Genomic DNA, 14212 nt, shown 5'->3' with positions numbered 1-14212 from the left:
TACAAATCCCTAAATAAGACTGGAACAGAAGATTTGGCAAAAACTGATGTAACCAAATTTTCAAATTGTTCCATTGAAATAACTCGAAAAGTTATGAGCGGAAATTTTATTAATTAGGTTTGGTCTGGCTCAGAGAGTTTGATAAGCAGTAATTATGACATATTATCAAAACTCATATACGTTATTGAACGAAGCACTACATTTTCACTTCTTCCATGAGTGACTCTGGTTCATAAATGTTCGGGTTATTTGTCAATTCATAGAAACATAGAAAATAGGTGCAGGAGTAGGCCATTCGGCCCTTCGAGCCTACACCGCCATTCAATGTGATCATGGCTGATCATCCAACTCAGTATCCTGTACCTGCCTTCTCTCCATACCACCTGATCCTTTAGCCCCAAGGGCCACATCTAACTCCCTCTTAAATATAGCCAATGAACTGCCTCAACTACCTTCTGCGGGAGAGAGTTCCAGAGATTCACCACCCTCTGTGTGAAAAATGTTTTTCTCATCTCGGTCCTAAAGGATTTCCCCTTTATCCTTAAACTGTGACCCCTTGTCATGGACTTCCCCAACATCGGGAACAATCTTCCTGCAACTAGCCTGTCCACCCCCTTAAGAATTTTGTAAGTTTCTATAAGATCCCCCCTCAATCTTCTAAATTCTAGCGAGTACAAGCCGAGTCTATCCAGTCTTTCTTCATATGAAAGTCCTGCCCTCCCAGGAATCAGTCTGGTGAACTTTCTCTGTACTCCCTCTATGGCAAGAATGTCTTTCCTCAGATTAGGAGATCAAAACTGTACGCAATAGTCTACTTTCCTGTTTTTGCCACCACAGTGGATAACCTCACATTTATCCACATTATACTGCATCTGCCATGCATTTGCCCACTCACCCAGCCAATCCAAGTCACCTTGCAGCCTCCTAGCATCCTCCTCACAGCTAACACTGCCCCCAGGCTTCGTGTCATCCGCAAACTTGGAGATGTTGCATTCAGTTTCCTCGTCCAAAGCATTAATATATATTGTAAATAGCTGGGGTCCCAGCACTGAGCCTTGGGGTACCCCACTAGTCACTGCCTGTCATTCTGAAAAGGACCCGTTTACTACCACTCTTTGCTTCCTGTTTGTCAGCCAGTTCTCTATCCACATCAATACTGAACCCCCAATGCCGTGTGCGTTAAGTTTGTATACTAATCTCTTATGTCGGACCTTGTCAAAAGCCTTCTGGAAGTCCAGATATAACACATCCACTGGTTCTCCCTTATTCACTCTACTAGTTACATCCTCGAAAAATTCTATAAGATTCGTCAGACATGATTTACCTTTCGTAAATCCATGCTGACTTTGTCCAATGATTTCACCACTTTCCAAATGTGCTGCTATCCCACCTTTAATAACTGACTAGCAGTTTCCCCACTATCGATGTTAGACTAACTGGTCTGTAATTCCCCATTTTCTCTCTCCTTCCCTTTTTAAAAAGTGGGGTTACATTAGCTACCCTCCAATCCTCAGGAACTACTCCAGAATCTAAAGAGTTTTGAAAAATTATCACTAATGCATCCACTATTTCTGGGGCTATTTCCTTAACTACTCTGGGATGCAGCCTATCTGGCCCTGGGGATTTATCGGCCTTTAATCCATTCAATTTACAAACACCACTTCCCGGTTAACCTGGATTTCGCTCAGTTCCTCCATCTCATTTGACCCGCGGTCCCCTGCTATTACCAGCAGATTATTTATGTCTTCCTTAGTGAAGACGGAACCAAAGTAGTTATTCAATTGGTCCGCCATGTCCTTGTTCCCCATGATCAATTCACCTGTTTCCGACTGCAAGGGACCTACATTTGTTTAAACTAATCTCTTTCTCTTCACATATCTATAAAAACTTTTGCAGTCAGTTTTTATGTTCCCTGACAGTTTTCTTTCATAATCTATTTTCCCTTTCCTAATTAAGCCCTTCGTCCTCCTCTGTTGGAATTTCTCCCAGTCCTCTGGTAGGCTGCTTTATCTGGCTAATTTGTATGCTTCATCTTTTGATTTGATACTATCCCTGATTTCCCTTGTTATCCACAGATGCACTACCTTCCCTGATTTATTCTTTTGCCAAACTGGGATGAACAATTGTTGTAGTTTATCCATGCAGTCTTTAAATGCCTTCCATTGCATATCCACCGTCAACCCTTTAAGAATCAATTGCCAGTCAATCTTGGCCAATTCACGTCTCCTACCCTCAAAGTCACCTTTCTTTAAGTTCAGAACCCTTGTTTCTGAATTAACAATGTCACTCTCCATCCTAATGAAGAACTCAACCATATTATGGTCACTATTGCCCAAGGGGCCACGCACAACAAGACTGCTAACTAACCCTTCCTCATTACTCAATACCCAGTCTGGAATAGCCTGCTATTTCCTCTACATGTTGGTTTAGAAAACTATCCCAAATACATTCCAAGAAATCCTCTTCCTCAGCACCCCTGCCAAATTGATTCACCCAATCTATAAGTAGATTGAAGTCACCCATTATAACTGTTTTACCTTTGTTGCACGCATTTCTAATTTCCTGTTTGATGCCATCCCCAACACCACTACTACTGTTAGGTGGCCTGTACACAACACCCACTACTGTTTTCTGCCCCTTAGTGTTTTGCAGCTCTACCCATATTGTTTTAACATCCTTCAAGCAAATGTCCTCCCTTTCCATTGCGTTAATCTCCTCTCTAACCAGCAACACTACCCCACCTCCTTTTCCTTTCTGTCTATCCCTCCTGAATATTGAATATCCCTGGATGTTCAGCTCCCAGCCTTGGTCACCCGTGATCCCAACTATATCATAATCATTAATGGCTATCTGCACATTCAAGTCATCCACCTTATTACGAATACTCCTTGCATTGAGACACAAAGCCTTCAGGGTTGTTTTTACAACGCTCTTACCCCTTATACAATTATGTTGAAAAATGGCCCATTTTGATTTTTGCCCTGGATTTGTCTGCCTGCCACTTTTACTTTTCACCTTGCTACCTATTGCTTCTACCCTCATTTTACACCCCTCTGGCTCTCTGCTCACACATTTAAGAACCCCACCACCTCTTATTCTCTGTTTATTATCTTTTTCTTCTTTCCCCCCTACATTTTGGGTCTGACTGCTTTCCTTCTCTGCCTCCTGCCTCACACACTGTCTACTAGCTTTCTCTATTTGAGTCCCTCCCCCCAACCGTTCTAGTTTAAAGTCTCCGCAGTAGCCTTTGCAAATTTCCCCGCCAGGATATTGGTCCCCCTCGGGTTCAAGTGCAACCCGTCCTTTTTGTACAGGTCACACCTTCAACATTTGGCATGCTTGTCTTCACTGGTCAGGGTATTGAGAACAGGAGTTGGGACGTCACGAAAAGACATTGGTGCGGGCATATATGGAGTGCTGTGTGTTGTTCTGGTTGCTTGGGTATTGGAAGAATGTCATTAAACTGGAAAGTGTTCTAAAAAGATTTAAGAGGATGAAACTGTGTCTCGAAGGTTTGAGCTATAAGGAGAGACTGGGTCCTTTCTCTGGTGCAGAAGGCTGAGAGGGGACATTAGAGGTTTATAAAATCATGAGGGGCATAAATAACGTCAATAGCCAGTTTGGTCCCCAGGGTCGGGGAGGCCAAGGGTTTAAAGTGATAGAGGGAAGATTTTAGAGACCTGTGGGGAAATCTTTTTACATAGAACGTTGTTTGTATATGGAACTCGCTACTAGAGGAAAGTGTAGAGGTGGGTACAATTCAACATTTAAGACACTCAAACAGATACAGGGATGGACAATAGACAATAGATGCAGGAGTAGGCCATTCGGCCTTTTGAGCCAGCACCGCCATTCAATGGGATCATGGCTGATTATCCCCAATCAGTACGCCGTTCCTGCCTTCTCCCCATATCCCCTGACCACTATTTTTAAGCCCTATCTAGCTCGCTCTTGAAAGCATCCAGAGAACCTCCCTCCACCTCCCTCCACCGTAGAGAATTCCACACTCACCACTCTCTGTGAGAAAAAGTGTTTCCTCGTCTCCGTTCTAAAGGTCTCCATTTCTAAAGGAAAGGTTTGGCAGGATATGGGCCAGACGCACATAAATATGACTAGCTCAGTTAGGCAACTTGGTCAACAAGGACAAGTTGGGCCAAAGTGTCCTTTCTATGCTGTGCAGTTCCGTTGTTGGTTCAAATATGTCAAGTTAATAATACATAGAAACATAGAAAATAGGTGCAGGAGTAGGCCATTCGGCCCTTCGAGCCTGCACCGCCATTCAATATGATCATGGCTGATCATCCAACTCAGTATCCTGTACCTGCCTTCTCTCCATACCCCCTGATCCCTTTAGCCACAAGGGCCACATCCAACTCCCTCTTAAATACAGCCAATGAACTGGCCTCAACTACCTTCTGTGGCAGAGAGTTCCAGAGATTCACCACTCTCTGTGTGAAAAATGTTTTTCTCATCTCGGTCCTAAAGGATTTCCCCTCTTTCCTCAAACTGTGACCCCTTGTTCTGGACTTCCCCAACATCAGGAACAATCTTCCTGCATCTAGCCTGTCCAACCTCTTAAGAATTTTGCAAGTTTCTATAAGATCTCCCCTCACTCCTAAATTCTAGCGAGTACAAGCCAAGTCTATCCAGTCTTTCTTCATATGAAAGACCTGACATCCCAGGAATCAGTCTGGTGAACCTTCTCTGTACTCCCTCTATGGCAAGAATGTCTTTCCTCAGATTTGGAGACCAAAACTGTGCGCAATACTCCAGGTGTGGTCTCACCAAGACCCTGTACAACTGCAGTAGAACCTCCCTGCTCCTATACTCAAATTCTTTTGCTATGAAAGCTAACATACCATTGGCTTTCTTCACTGCCTGCTGCACCTGCATGCCTACTTTCAATGACTGGTGTACCATGACACCCAGGTCTCGTTGCATCTCCCCTTTTCCTAATAGTTTTAAAGTCATGTTTTATTTTGTTCAAGTCACTATTTTGTGGTTCAATGTACAATGTTCTATCTATCATTTAGAGGGAGAACAAGCTTTTTTGGTTATTTTCTGACCACAAAATAAACAGATTTTTTTAACTGCGTCATGTCTGCCTGGATGGGTCCAAATAGATTGCATTTAATTTCCCATAAATCAGATGTTTTGATTTTGTAAAATAAAATGTAAAAATGTATTAAAATGAAAAATGTTAAAAAATCTTAATTCAATGGAAACACTTTTGGGCAAAACAAAATCCAAAACAACACGGTTCCTCAGTGACAAACTACTCAGGATAGATATCAAACTACTCAATCAGGTAAAAAAAGTTAAATCACCATCTATTACAATCTGTTTAAGAAAGAACTGCAGATGCTGGAAAAATTGAAGGTAGACAAAAATGCTGGAGAAACTCAGCGGGTGAGGCAGCATCTATGGAGCGAAGGAATAGGTGACGTTTCGGGTCGAGACCCTTCTTCAGACTGGATGTGGGGGTGGGGTGGGGGTGGGGGGGGGGGGGGGGGAGAAGAAGAAAGGAAGAGGCGGAGACAGTAGGCTGTGGGTGAGCTGGGAAGGGGAGGGGAAGGAGGGAGAAAGCAAGGACTACCTGAAATTGGAGAAGTCAATGTTCATACCACTGGGGTGTAAACTACCCAAAGGAAATATGAGGTGCTGCTCCTCCAATTTGCGGTGAGACTCACTCTGGCCATGGAGAAGGCCCAGGACAGAAAGGTCAGATTCGGAATGGGAGGGGGAGTTAAATTTTAGTGATGTGAGAATTCTGCAATGGTGAATTTCCATAACCTAAATGGCTGTAACACGGGCATTGCCTGTAATGGTAAATTCATTTTTTAAATTTTATTTTAATTAATTACGAACAATGTTCAATCCATCCACACAAATGTAATGAAACCAGCTTACTTGTGGTTGAGTAAGCATATCCAGGCTCCAGGAGCACATTTTTCCATCTGTGGAAACTGTAATCAGATTATGAGCATTTTGCGTCCCAACGACATTCACACAATACACAGGATGCTGGAAGAAATAACAAGCATAATGGTTGCAATTCAAACAAAAAAGCAAATCAATTCAAATTTGGACCTCCTCAAAGTTAACCAATCATCTTTCATATTGGAAAGATTAAAATTGTATATTGAACAACCCCGCACCATCTCTCATCGACAAAACATATCAACAATGGGATAGACTGGGGATTAGGAAAGTAGGGGATATGTATGAATTGGGCAAACTGTTATAATTTCAACATTTAAAATTATAATTTAAACTGAAGGATAATCAATATTTTAAATATATACAGATATGTGACTTTATGAAGAAATATATACATAGATTTCAAACTATATTTTTAGACCCTTTAGAAGAAGCAATGAATATTAAGGCTGATTCACAAAAACTAATATCATACTTTTATAATAATATATTAAATAGAGAATTACCCTCAACAGAAGCACTAAGAGAAGATTGGGAACATGAGCTAATGATAAAGATCTCGAAGGACAGATGGGAAAAGTATCTGATGAACACATAATTGTTCTATTAATGCAAGACATAATTTAATTCAATTCAAATTATTACATAGACTATATTATTCAAAAACGAGGTTGAATAAATTTTATCCAAACGTCTCTCCCAGATGCGATAAATGTTTGTTTCAAAACGCTAATATAACACATTCATTTGTAGGATGTACAAAGTTGAATAAATTTTGGAGCAATATATTTGATATATTTACAACGTTTTTCAAGTCCACAATAGAACCTAAAACGGAATGGATTATATTTGGAATAATAGTAGAAGATATCAATTTAAATAAAGACCAAAACATTTTTTTTAATTATGGGTTAATAATTGGAAAGAAATTGATACTTAAATTTTGGAAAAATACAACCATACCAACTGTTAAAATGTGGATTAGGAATATGATGGACATAGCACACCTTGAAGAAATGAGACTCCGACTAATAAATAAATATGACCAATTCTTAAGGAGTTGGTCTCCTTTCATCGACTTTCTGGAATCATGTGATGCAGCGGTACCGTAAAGATTGCTGATTTCAGTTCATGCCGTGGATGGATCTACATCTCCGAATAAAGATTTGAAAATTTCTCTTTTAAGGGGCCTTCTCTCCTATTTCTACTTTCCACTTTTTCTTTTTTTTTTTTTTATATACACACTTCACGTTTTTCTATTCTCTACCATCTATTTTTCCTCTTTTTCCCCTTTCTATTGTTTTCTTTTTCTTGTCTTGCTTACTTCCTTCTCAAAACATAAAATTAGAGGTTGTACATAGAATGGATTACGGTATGACATAGTTGGCACCTAAAATTAGGTTCCACTGTACTGTTTTGTACTGTATTAACTTCTAATAAAATAAACAAAAAAAAACCCCAAAAAATTGTATATTAAAACATTCAATGATTTTTATTGCATGTAGTTCATACATCATTTCATTTTGTAAGGTACTCATATGTACTTGTGATTTGTACTCTATGTTGTTAATTAACTTACTTTTGTTTTGCATACAGATCTGAATTTTGGCTTTGTCCTTTATTAAATTAGTATACAATTTTTACAATGACGAAGTTTTTAATCACGATTTAGAAAATGATAATGGCAAAAAACTCAACATTTGTGACTTTGGTATTGGTTTATTATTGTCACATGCACAACACAGTAAATACCTTTGTTTTGTGTGCTATATAGGTAAATCATACCTTACTCAAGTACATCAAGGAGTACAAGAGAAAAAAGAAAACAGAAAGGTGTTACAGTAACAGAAAGTGCAGATAAATGGGCGCAAGGGCTGGAACAAGTTAGATGCAAGATCAGGAATGTATCCTTAGCTTGCAAAAGGTCCATTCAAGAATTCAATAATAGTGGGAAGAAGCCATCCTTTAATCTGGTGGTACATTATTTCAAGCTTTTGTATCTACTACCTGAAGCGAGAGGGGTGAAGAGCGAATGACTGGGGTATGGGTGATTATGTTGACTGCTTTCCCAAGGCAACATGAAGTGTAGATGGAGTTACCTGAGGGTGGGAGAGAAGGAGGATGGCTTAGATGATGGACTACACTGCTTTCAGAACTCTGCAATTTCCTGTGGTCTTGGACAGGGCAGTTGCATACTAACATACAATGCATCTGGATAGAATACTTTCTGTTGTGCATTTGTCGAAACTGTTAAGTATTATTGGAGACGTTAAATTTCCTTAGCCTTCTGAGGAAGTAGAGGTGTTAGTATGGTCTTTGCCATAACATCAATGTGGTTGGACCAGGATTAATTGTTGATAATATTTACACCTTGAAGTCTTGACCATCTCCACTTCAGCAGCACTGATGCAGACTAAGGCATGTACTCTAATTGCCTCCTGAAGTTGATGACCAGCTCCTTCATTTTGCTGACGTTAATGGAGAGGTTGTTGTCTTAACATCATGTTGCTAAGCTTGCCATCTCTTTCCTGTAGACCATCTCATCATTATTCAAGATCCAGCCCATTGTAGTGGTGCCATCAGCAAAATAGAAAATGGAGTTAGAGCAGAATGTGGCACCTCAGTTATGTGTAAAGGAAGATTAGTGTGGGACCAAGAACACTTCCATGTGGGGCACTGGTGTTGAGAATTATTGGGGACAAAGTGACATCATCTATCCTGACTGAATGCAGTCTATGCATCAGGAAGTCAAGGATCCAGTTGCAGAGAGGTACCAAGTCCCAGGTCCAGGCGTTTGGAGTTGAGTCTGTTTGAATTTATGGTGGTCAAGGCATAGCTATATTCAATAAAACAAAAGTCTGATGCAAGTGTCCATATTATCTAGTTCCAAAAGCTAAGTGCAGAACCAAGGATACCTGCTGTGGTGGTAGGTAATTGCAGTGGGTCAAGACTGTCTGGATAGTTGCCGTTGATATGGACCATGACCAGGTTCGTGAGGCAGGATGTCAGAACCAATGGATGGTACTCATTGCCATGTTAACTTATTTTTCTTTGGGACTTAGAAGGTATTGATCTTCCTAAAGGAGGTAGGAACCTCTGATTTAGAAGAGAAGAATATTCCTGCCAGCTAGTCTGTTTTATCCTGCAATGTAATACTTGTAGCCACATTTATTTACCATTATAACTCTGCAGCTTATTTTCAGTAACAAACTACAAGACTTTCCATCATTTTTCATAAGATAAAGATTAATTATAGTCTTAACTGAATCATAATCTGTTGTTAGAGGATAATTGAACCAGGATGTACTCATAACTGAAAGCCTATACTAAAGTTACTCATACTTTCTATTTAATTATGTAATAATTTTTATTAACAATAACTGATCTTCTGGCATTTCATAAGGGAGTCCACACTGAGTATATTATTAAGGTAGGCGGCGCGACTCTCGTCAGCAGCGGCCTCTGCAGCACGTCCGCGTTTTTATTATTTTTTGTCTATGTTTACATGTAGTTTTTGTTATTTTTTGTTGGGGTGTGTGTGTGGGGGTGGGGGTGGGGTGGGAGGGAGGGGGGCAACTTTTAAATCTCTCCCTGCACGGGAGACCCGACCTTTTCTTGTCGGGTCTCCGTTGTCGTTGGGGCTGCAATGAGGTGCGGCCTCCACAGAAGAAGACCGGGGACTCTGGTGCCGACTCACCTCACCGTCGCGGAGCTGGCCGAGTCCAGAGCGGGTGGAGCGGTGGTGGAGCGCTGCTGCTGCTGCTGATGATTCGGAGGCTGCAACTGCGGGTCTGCGGACGGCGGCACCGGGAGCCCGCGGGTCCCTGGAGGGAGACCGCTTTTCAGGGCTCCTGCAACGGCGACTTCTCCCGCCCGAGTTGTGGGGTCGAAGAGCTCCTGGAGCGGGGCCTAACATCACCGCCCCGCGCGGCTTGGAATGGCCGCGGGACTCTGCGAGCGCACGCCGGGGGCTCCAACATCAAGACCCGGTGTGCGACCTTGCACCACCCGGCGTGGCTTTAATGGCCGCGGGACAATCGCCATCGCCAGCCGGGGGCTTTGACTTTGACTCTGACATCGGGGGGGGGAGAGAGTGCAGTGGAGAGATAAGTTTTTTTTTTGGCCTTCCATCACAGCAATGTGATGGATGTTTATGTAAAATGTAAATTATGTTGTGTCTGGGGTCTATTTGTTTGTAATGTATGGCTGCAGAAACGGCATTTTGTTTGGACCTCAAGGGGTCCAAATGACAATTAAATTGACTCTGACTCTGACTAAGGCATAGCAGGTCTGAATGATTTAAATAATAAATGCCACAGAAATAAATTCTAATTTTACAGTTACACATTCAACATAACTTTAAATATATTTTCACCGTTATTTCTAATCAAACAGCAAAATTTAAGATAGTTTGAAGAAACAGAGTATTAGAACTAGCGGGTACACATGTATTCCTCTGCGGATCCAAGAAACAAAATAATTTAGTTCTACTTCCATCCATAGAGGGTACAATTATAGTGTGACATGTTTACATAGACTATTTCCATAATACACATACAGCACACAACATTTATAATGGAAAGTCTGACCCAAAAGTATGACACATATTCACGGTAGCAAGTGGTAGAAGGGAAATGTATACACATGCGATATTTTAACATTTTATATGGATAGTGATATTTTAATAAGTGGCTAATATTACTTCAGAGTCACTTACGATGACAACAATAAATCTAATGCACTGCAGCAGTTCAGTTCTTATTTAAATTAACTTTCTCTGGAAAGAACAAGGTTCGGCAAAGTTGAGAAAATTCAAATTACACATCTACAAGAAAGAATGTGTTACTTACAGTATGAGCAGCAGCAGAAAGTGGAGTACGTTGAACTGGAGTTCGGCGGTGGCTGCGGTTGTCCCAGAGAACAATTTGTCCAGAGTAGGTACCACTAATTACCAGGTTTGGGTGAAATCGGGCAAAGCAGACCGACATTACTGGAGACTGCATATAATCAAAATATTGAGATTAATTAGTTCCATTTGGGTTCATATATTGGGCTATGATGCGTTCACAGGTTTAACAGATATCAGCTGAGACTATGGGCTCAAAATTAGCAATTGCTTTGTAGTATTTTAAGATGGTGATCTCTTTCAGCTTGTTGGAGCTTGCAACTCAACGGGACAGGCAGCATCTCCGGGTGACATTTTGGGTCGAGACCCTTCTTCAGACCTAGAATTTATTGATGCTAGTTATTTACTTGCTCCTGTGCGTCACTCAACACCATTTTTTAGAGAAATTTGTAGAGATAATGCCCTTGGAAATCATATTTGTTAAAGATTTTATTACACAAACACTGAATTTCCACTACCAGAATGTAGTGCACTCATCACAACAACAACTGATATGGTATTAAAATGTTATCTTCCCAATAATAGAAACATAAATAGAAAATAGCTTGATAAAATAAGACTCAAAAACTTAAAGACAATCGCACGATTATAATGTGATTATAACTACACACGTTTGGCTTAGTTAGATTTGGCAATTACTTTATCCAGCAGTTAAACAGAGTAATAGACTGACACAACATGGAAACAGGCCCTTTAGCACACCAGTCCATGCGCACCTCAACCGTACATTTACACTAAACCTGCGTAACATATTTTTATTATCCCCAAATCCCACCACTCACCTACGTGGAAGAGGCAATTTGCATAGCCAATTAACTTAGCAGAGCACACTTTCTGGGAATAAAGGAACTCTGCAAATAACAGGTTGAACATGCAAACTCCACACAGACATCATCCAAGGTCAGGATTGAACTTGGGTCTTTAGTGTAATGACAGCAGCTTTACTGGCTGTTTTTTTGTACCCACAAAACAGACGTGAATTTTTAAAATATTTAAAAATTTTGTTCAAAGCAGATAATATTTAAAAACAGCCATATGCCTAAGAATTGTGTGTGTTTGAAGTACCAAAAAATGGCCTAAATGAGTTGGGAGAGGGGAAAATATATTATGAAAGTTAGCAAGATATAAAACTCATAAGAAACAAATACTTGAAAAGGAAAAGAGTAGCAAAGGTAAACATGGGTCAAGGAGACAATGGTAGAATAAATTTTAATCAGGGAATAAAAAGCATTAAACCAATAACCTGCATTTCCTGTCCGCCTTCAATGCAAAAGGCATACAACAGGATAAATGGAAAGTTCCCAAGGCTATGACAGGATGCCATCAATATGACTAAAGCAAAAGTACTGGAGTAATTGAGGAGGGGGGTGGGCAATCTCACGGACCTATAGTAGCAATGTTACAAAATTTTGAGATTTAAAAAATCAAGTCTGCAATATATCCCATCAGATAAAGCATAAAAAGAAGTTTAATTTGACACCTAATTCACTTTCATATCTCAAGTATTTAAAAGGTTATGGCCATTTTCATACTCGGAAATTAGCATCTTGTTCCCTATTGATTTTCTATGGACATAACAAAAAAGCTGTGATCGTGGACAGTCAAAAGCTCATAACTTTCTTAAAAATTAAGAGAACTGAATGAAAATTTCAGTTATCATAGATTGAAGCATTCTGAAACAAATATAAAATAATCTTACTTGGATGACCTCAAATTAAAGCATATAATTAATTTGTTACCCAATTGCAGCTAATTTCAAACTTCAATTACTAGATCTAAACATCTATCCATTTCTTAATAAATGATTAATATTTTTAAATAGCCTAAGTGTCCAAATAATATTCACAAATAATTCACAATGAAACTTTTAAATCTCATTGACATTAATTTATAGGCCAAATGGAAGGAATTTAGTGTTCAATTGCTGTAAATTAAAGTCCATTTAAATCAGCTTTCTAGTGGGATCCTGCGAATGCGCTGGTTTAGAACGTTCACATTGCGGTAGATTTGTGCCCTCAAATGCCCAGAAAAATACTGCGGGATATAATGGGCCCAAATTAGCTACTCGCAACTTTAAACTTTATATAAAAAGGGATCTTAAGGAGCCCTTTTTAACGTAAAAATAAACAGCCTACCTTCCGTTTTCCCCTGTATGAGATCCGACCTCTTAATAACGAAAAATCTCTGGAAGATTCCGTAGCTGGAGCTATTTCTAGTTTTAAGGGCTTTCTTTACTTGTTTCATTTTAGGGGAATTATATATGCCAACTTTGCAAATCAAGGTGCTTGTCCTGCTTAAACATCAACTATGACAATTAGCTCCGATACAATAGGGCCATAATAAATGCACCATCAAAATTCCAGAAACATTTTTTGGGACAGGGTATATATAGTACACATAACATCATTGGAAATTAATTTATACCAACAGACTTCATCAGAAAGAGCCTAACCCAACCCTGATCTACAATACAGCAATTAATAGGAAAAGCATCAATCAAAATGTGTTCATCTCACACTCATTACCAATTTCTTCTTGCACATTTTGCACATGATTTTTGAAATTCATACAGTATGGAAACAGGTCCTTCTGCCCAACTCATCCATGTTGATCAAGATGCCAGTCTAAGCTAACTCCATTTGCCTATACAGGCCTCGTATCCCTTTAAATCTTTACTATTCATGTAACTGTCAAAATGTATTTTGTTGATGTTTTAATAGCACCTTCCTCCATCTGCTCTGGCAGTTTATTCCATACATCTACAAACCAAAACTTCTCGTAGACCATCTGTAAATCATAAACCCTCTCCTTCAATCTTTGCTGCCTAGTTTTAAATTTTCCTAAGCTGGGAAAAGGACTGGCACTATCTACCATACTCATACCTCTCAAATTTCTAAACCTCTACAAGGTCACCCCTCAACCTCCTTTGATCCAGAGAAAACAGTGCCTGTCTAACCAATCTCTCCTTAAAACTCCAGCCAACTTCCTTTCGGGAACTACAAACTTTAAATGAAATGTAAGCGAATGAATGGTGCAAGAATTTAGTGCAAAATGGTCCGAGTTGATTTGCAATATTCATTTCTATCACAAAATCAAATTTAAAAAATGGAAAAATAATACTGAACCTAAAACATTTAAAAGCATTCAAATAAATTCAAACAATGATAATTTGTTTTACTATTTACCCAAATCCTTCATAGGCAGCATTATCCTGGGAAATTGCTGCATGTTGGCTTATTAAAGTTGCACACCCTTAACAGTGGATTAGAGTTGAGAACTAACCAAGTCAGTTGTTGGGAATTTCAGTATTTTTGCATTTGTGCACACATGGAAAAACCCTCAATGCGCTGTTACTTAAACAAGAAC

The 14212-nt window shown here is 39.7% G+C and overlaps 1 protein-coding gene across 6 annotated transcripts in view; it reads right to left on the bottom strand.

Annotated features, from left to right (window-relative positions):
• The window catches only part of LOC129713338 (cytoplasmic dynein 1 intermediate chain 1), a 150631-nt gene that overhangs the window by 42041 nt on the left and 94378 nt on the right, over positions 1-14212 (bottom strand). For all 6 annotated transcript variants that reach the window (XM_055662341.1, XM_055662367.1, XM_055662325.1 and 3 more), the window contains exons 11-12: positions 10791-10937; positions 5911-6024 (exon numbers count right to left, since the gene is read on the bottom strand). In XM_055662341.1, the coding sequence (XP_055518316.1) occupies positions 5911-6024; positions 10791-10937 (261 nt within the window). The remainder of the gene's footprint in view (positions 1-5910; positions 6025-10790; positions 10938-14212) is intronic.

The sequence above is a fragment of the Leucoraja erinacea genome, chromosome 2 (genome assembly GCF_028641065.1).
Source record: "Leucoraja erinacea ecotype New England chromosome 2, Leri_hhj_1, whole genome shotgun sequence".
In the NCBI taxonomy this organism is placed as follows: Eukaryota; Metazoa; Chordata; class Chondrichthyes; order Rajiformes; family Rajidae; genus Leucoraja; species Leucoraja erinaceus.
The sequence above is the reverse complement of the archived record's forward strand: the minus strand, read 5'-3'. Positions and strand labels throughout refer to the sequence as shown.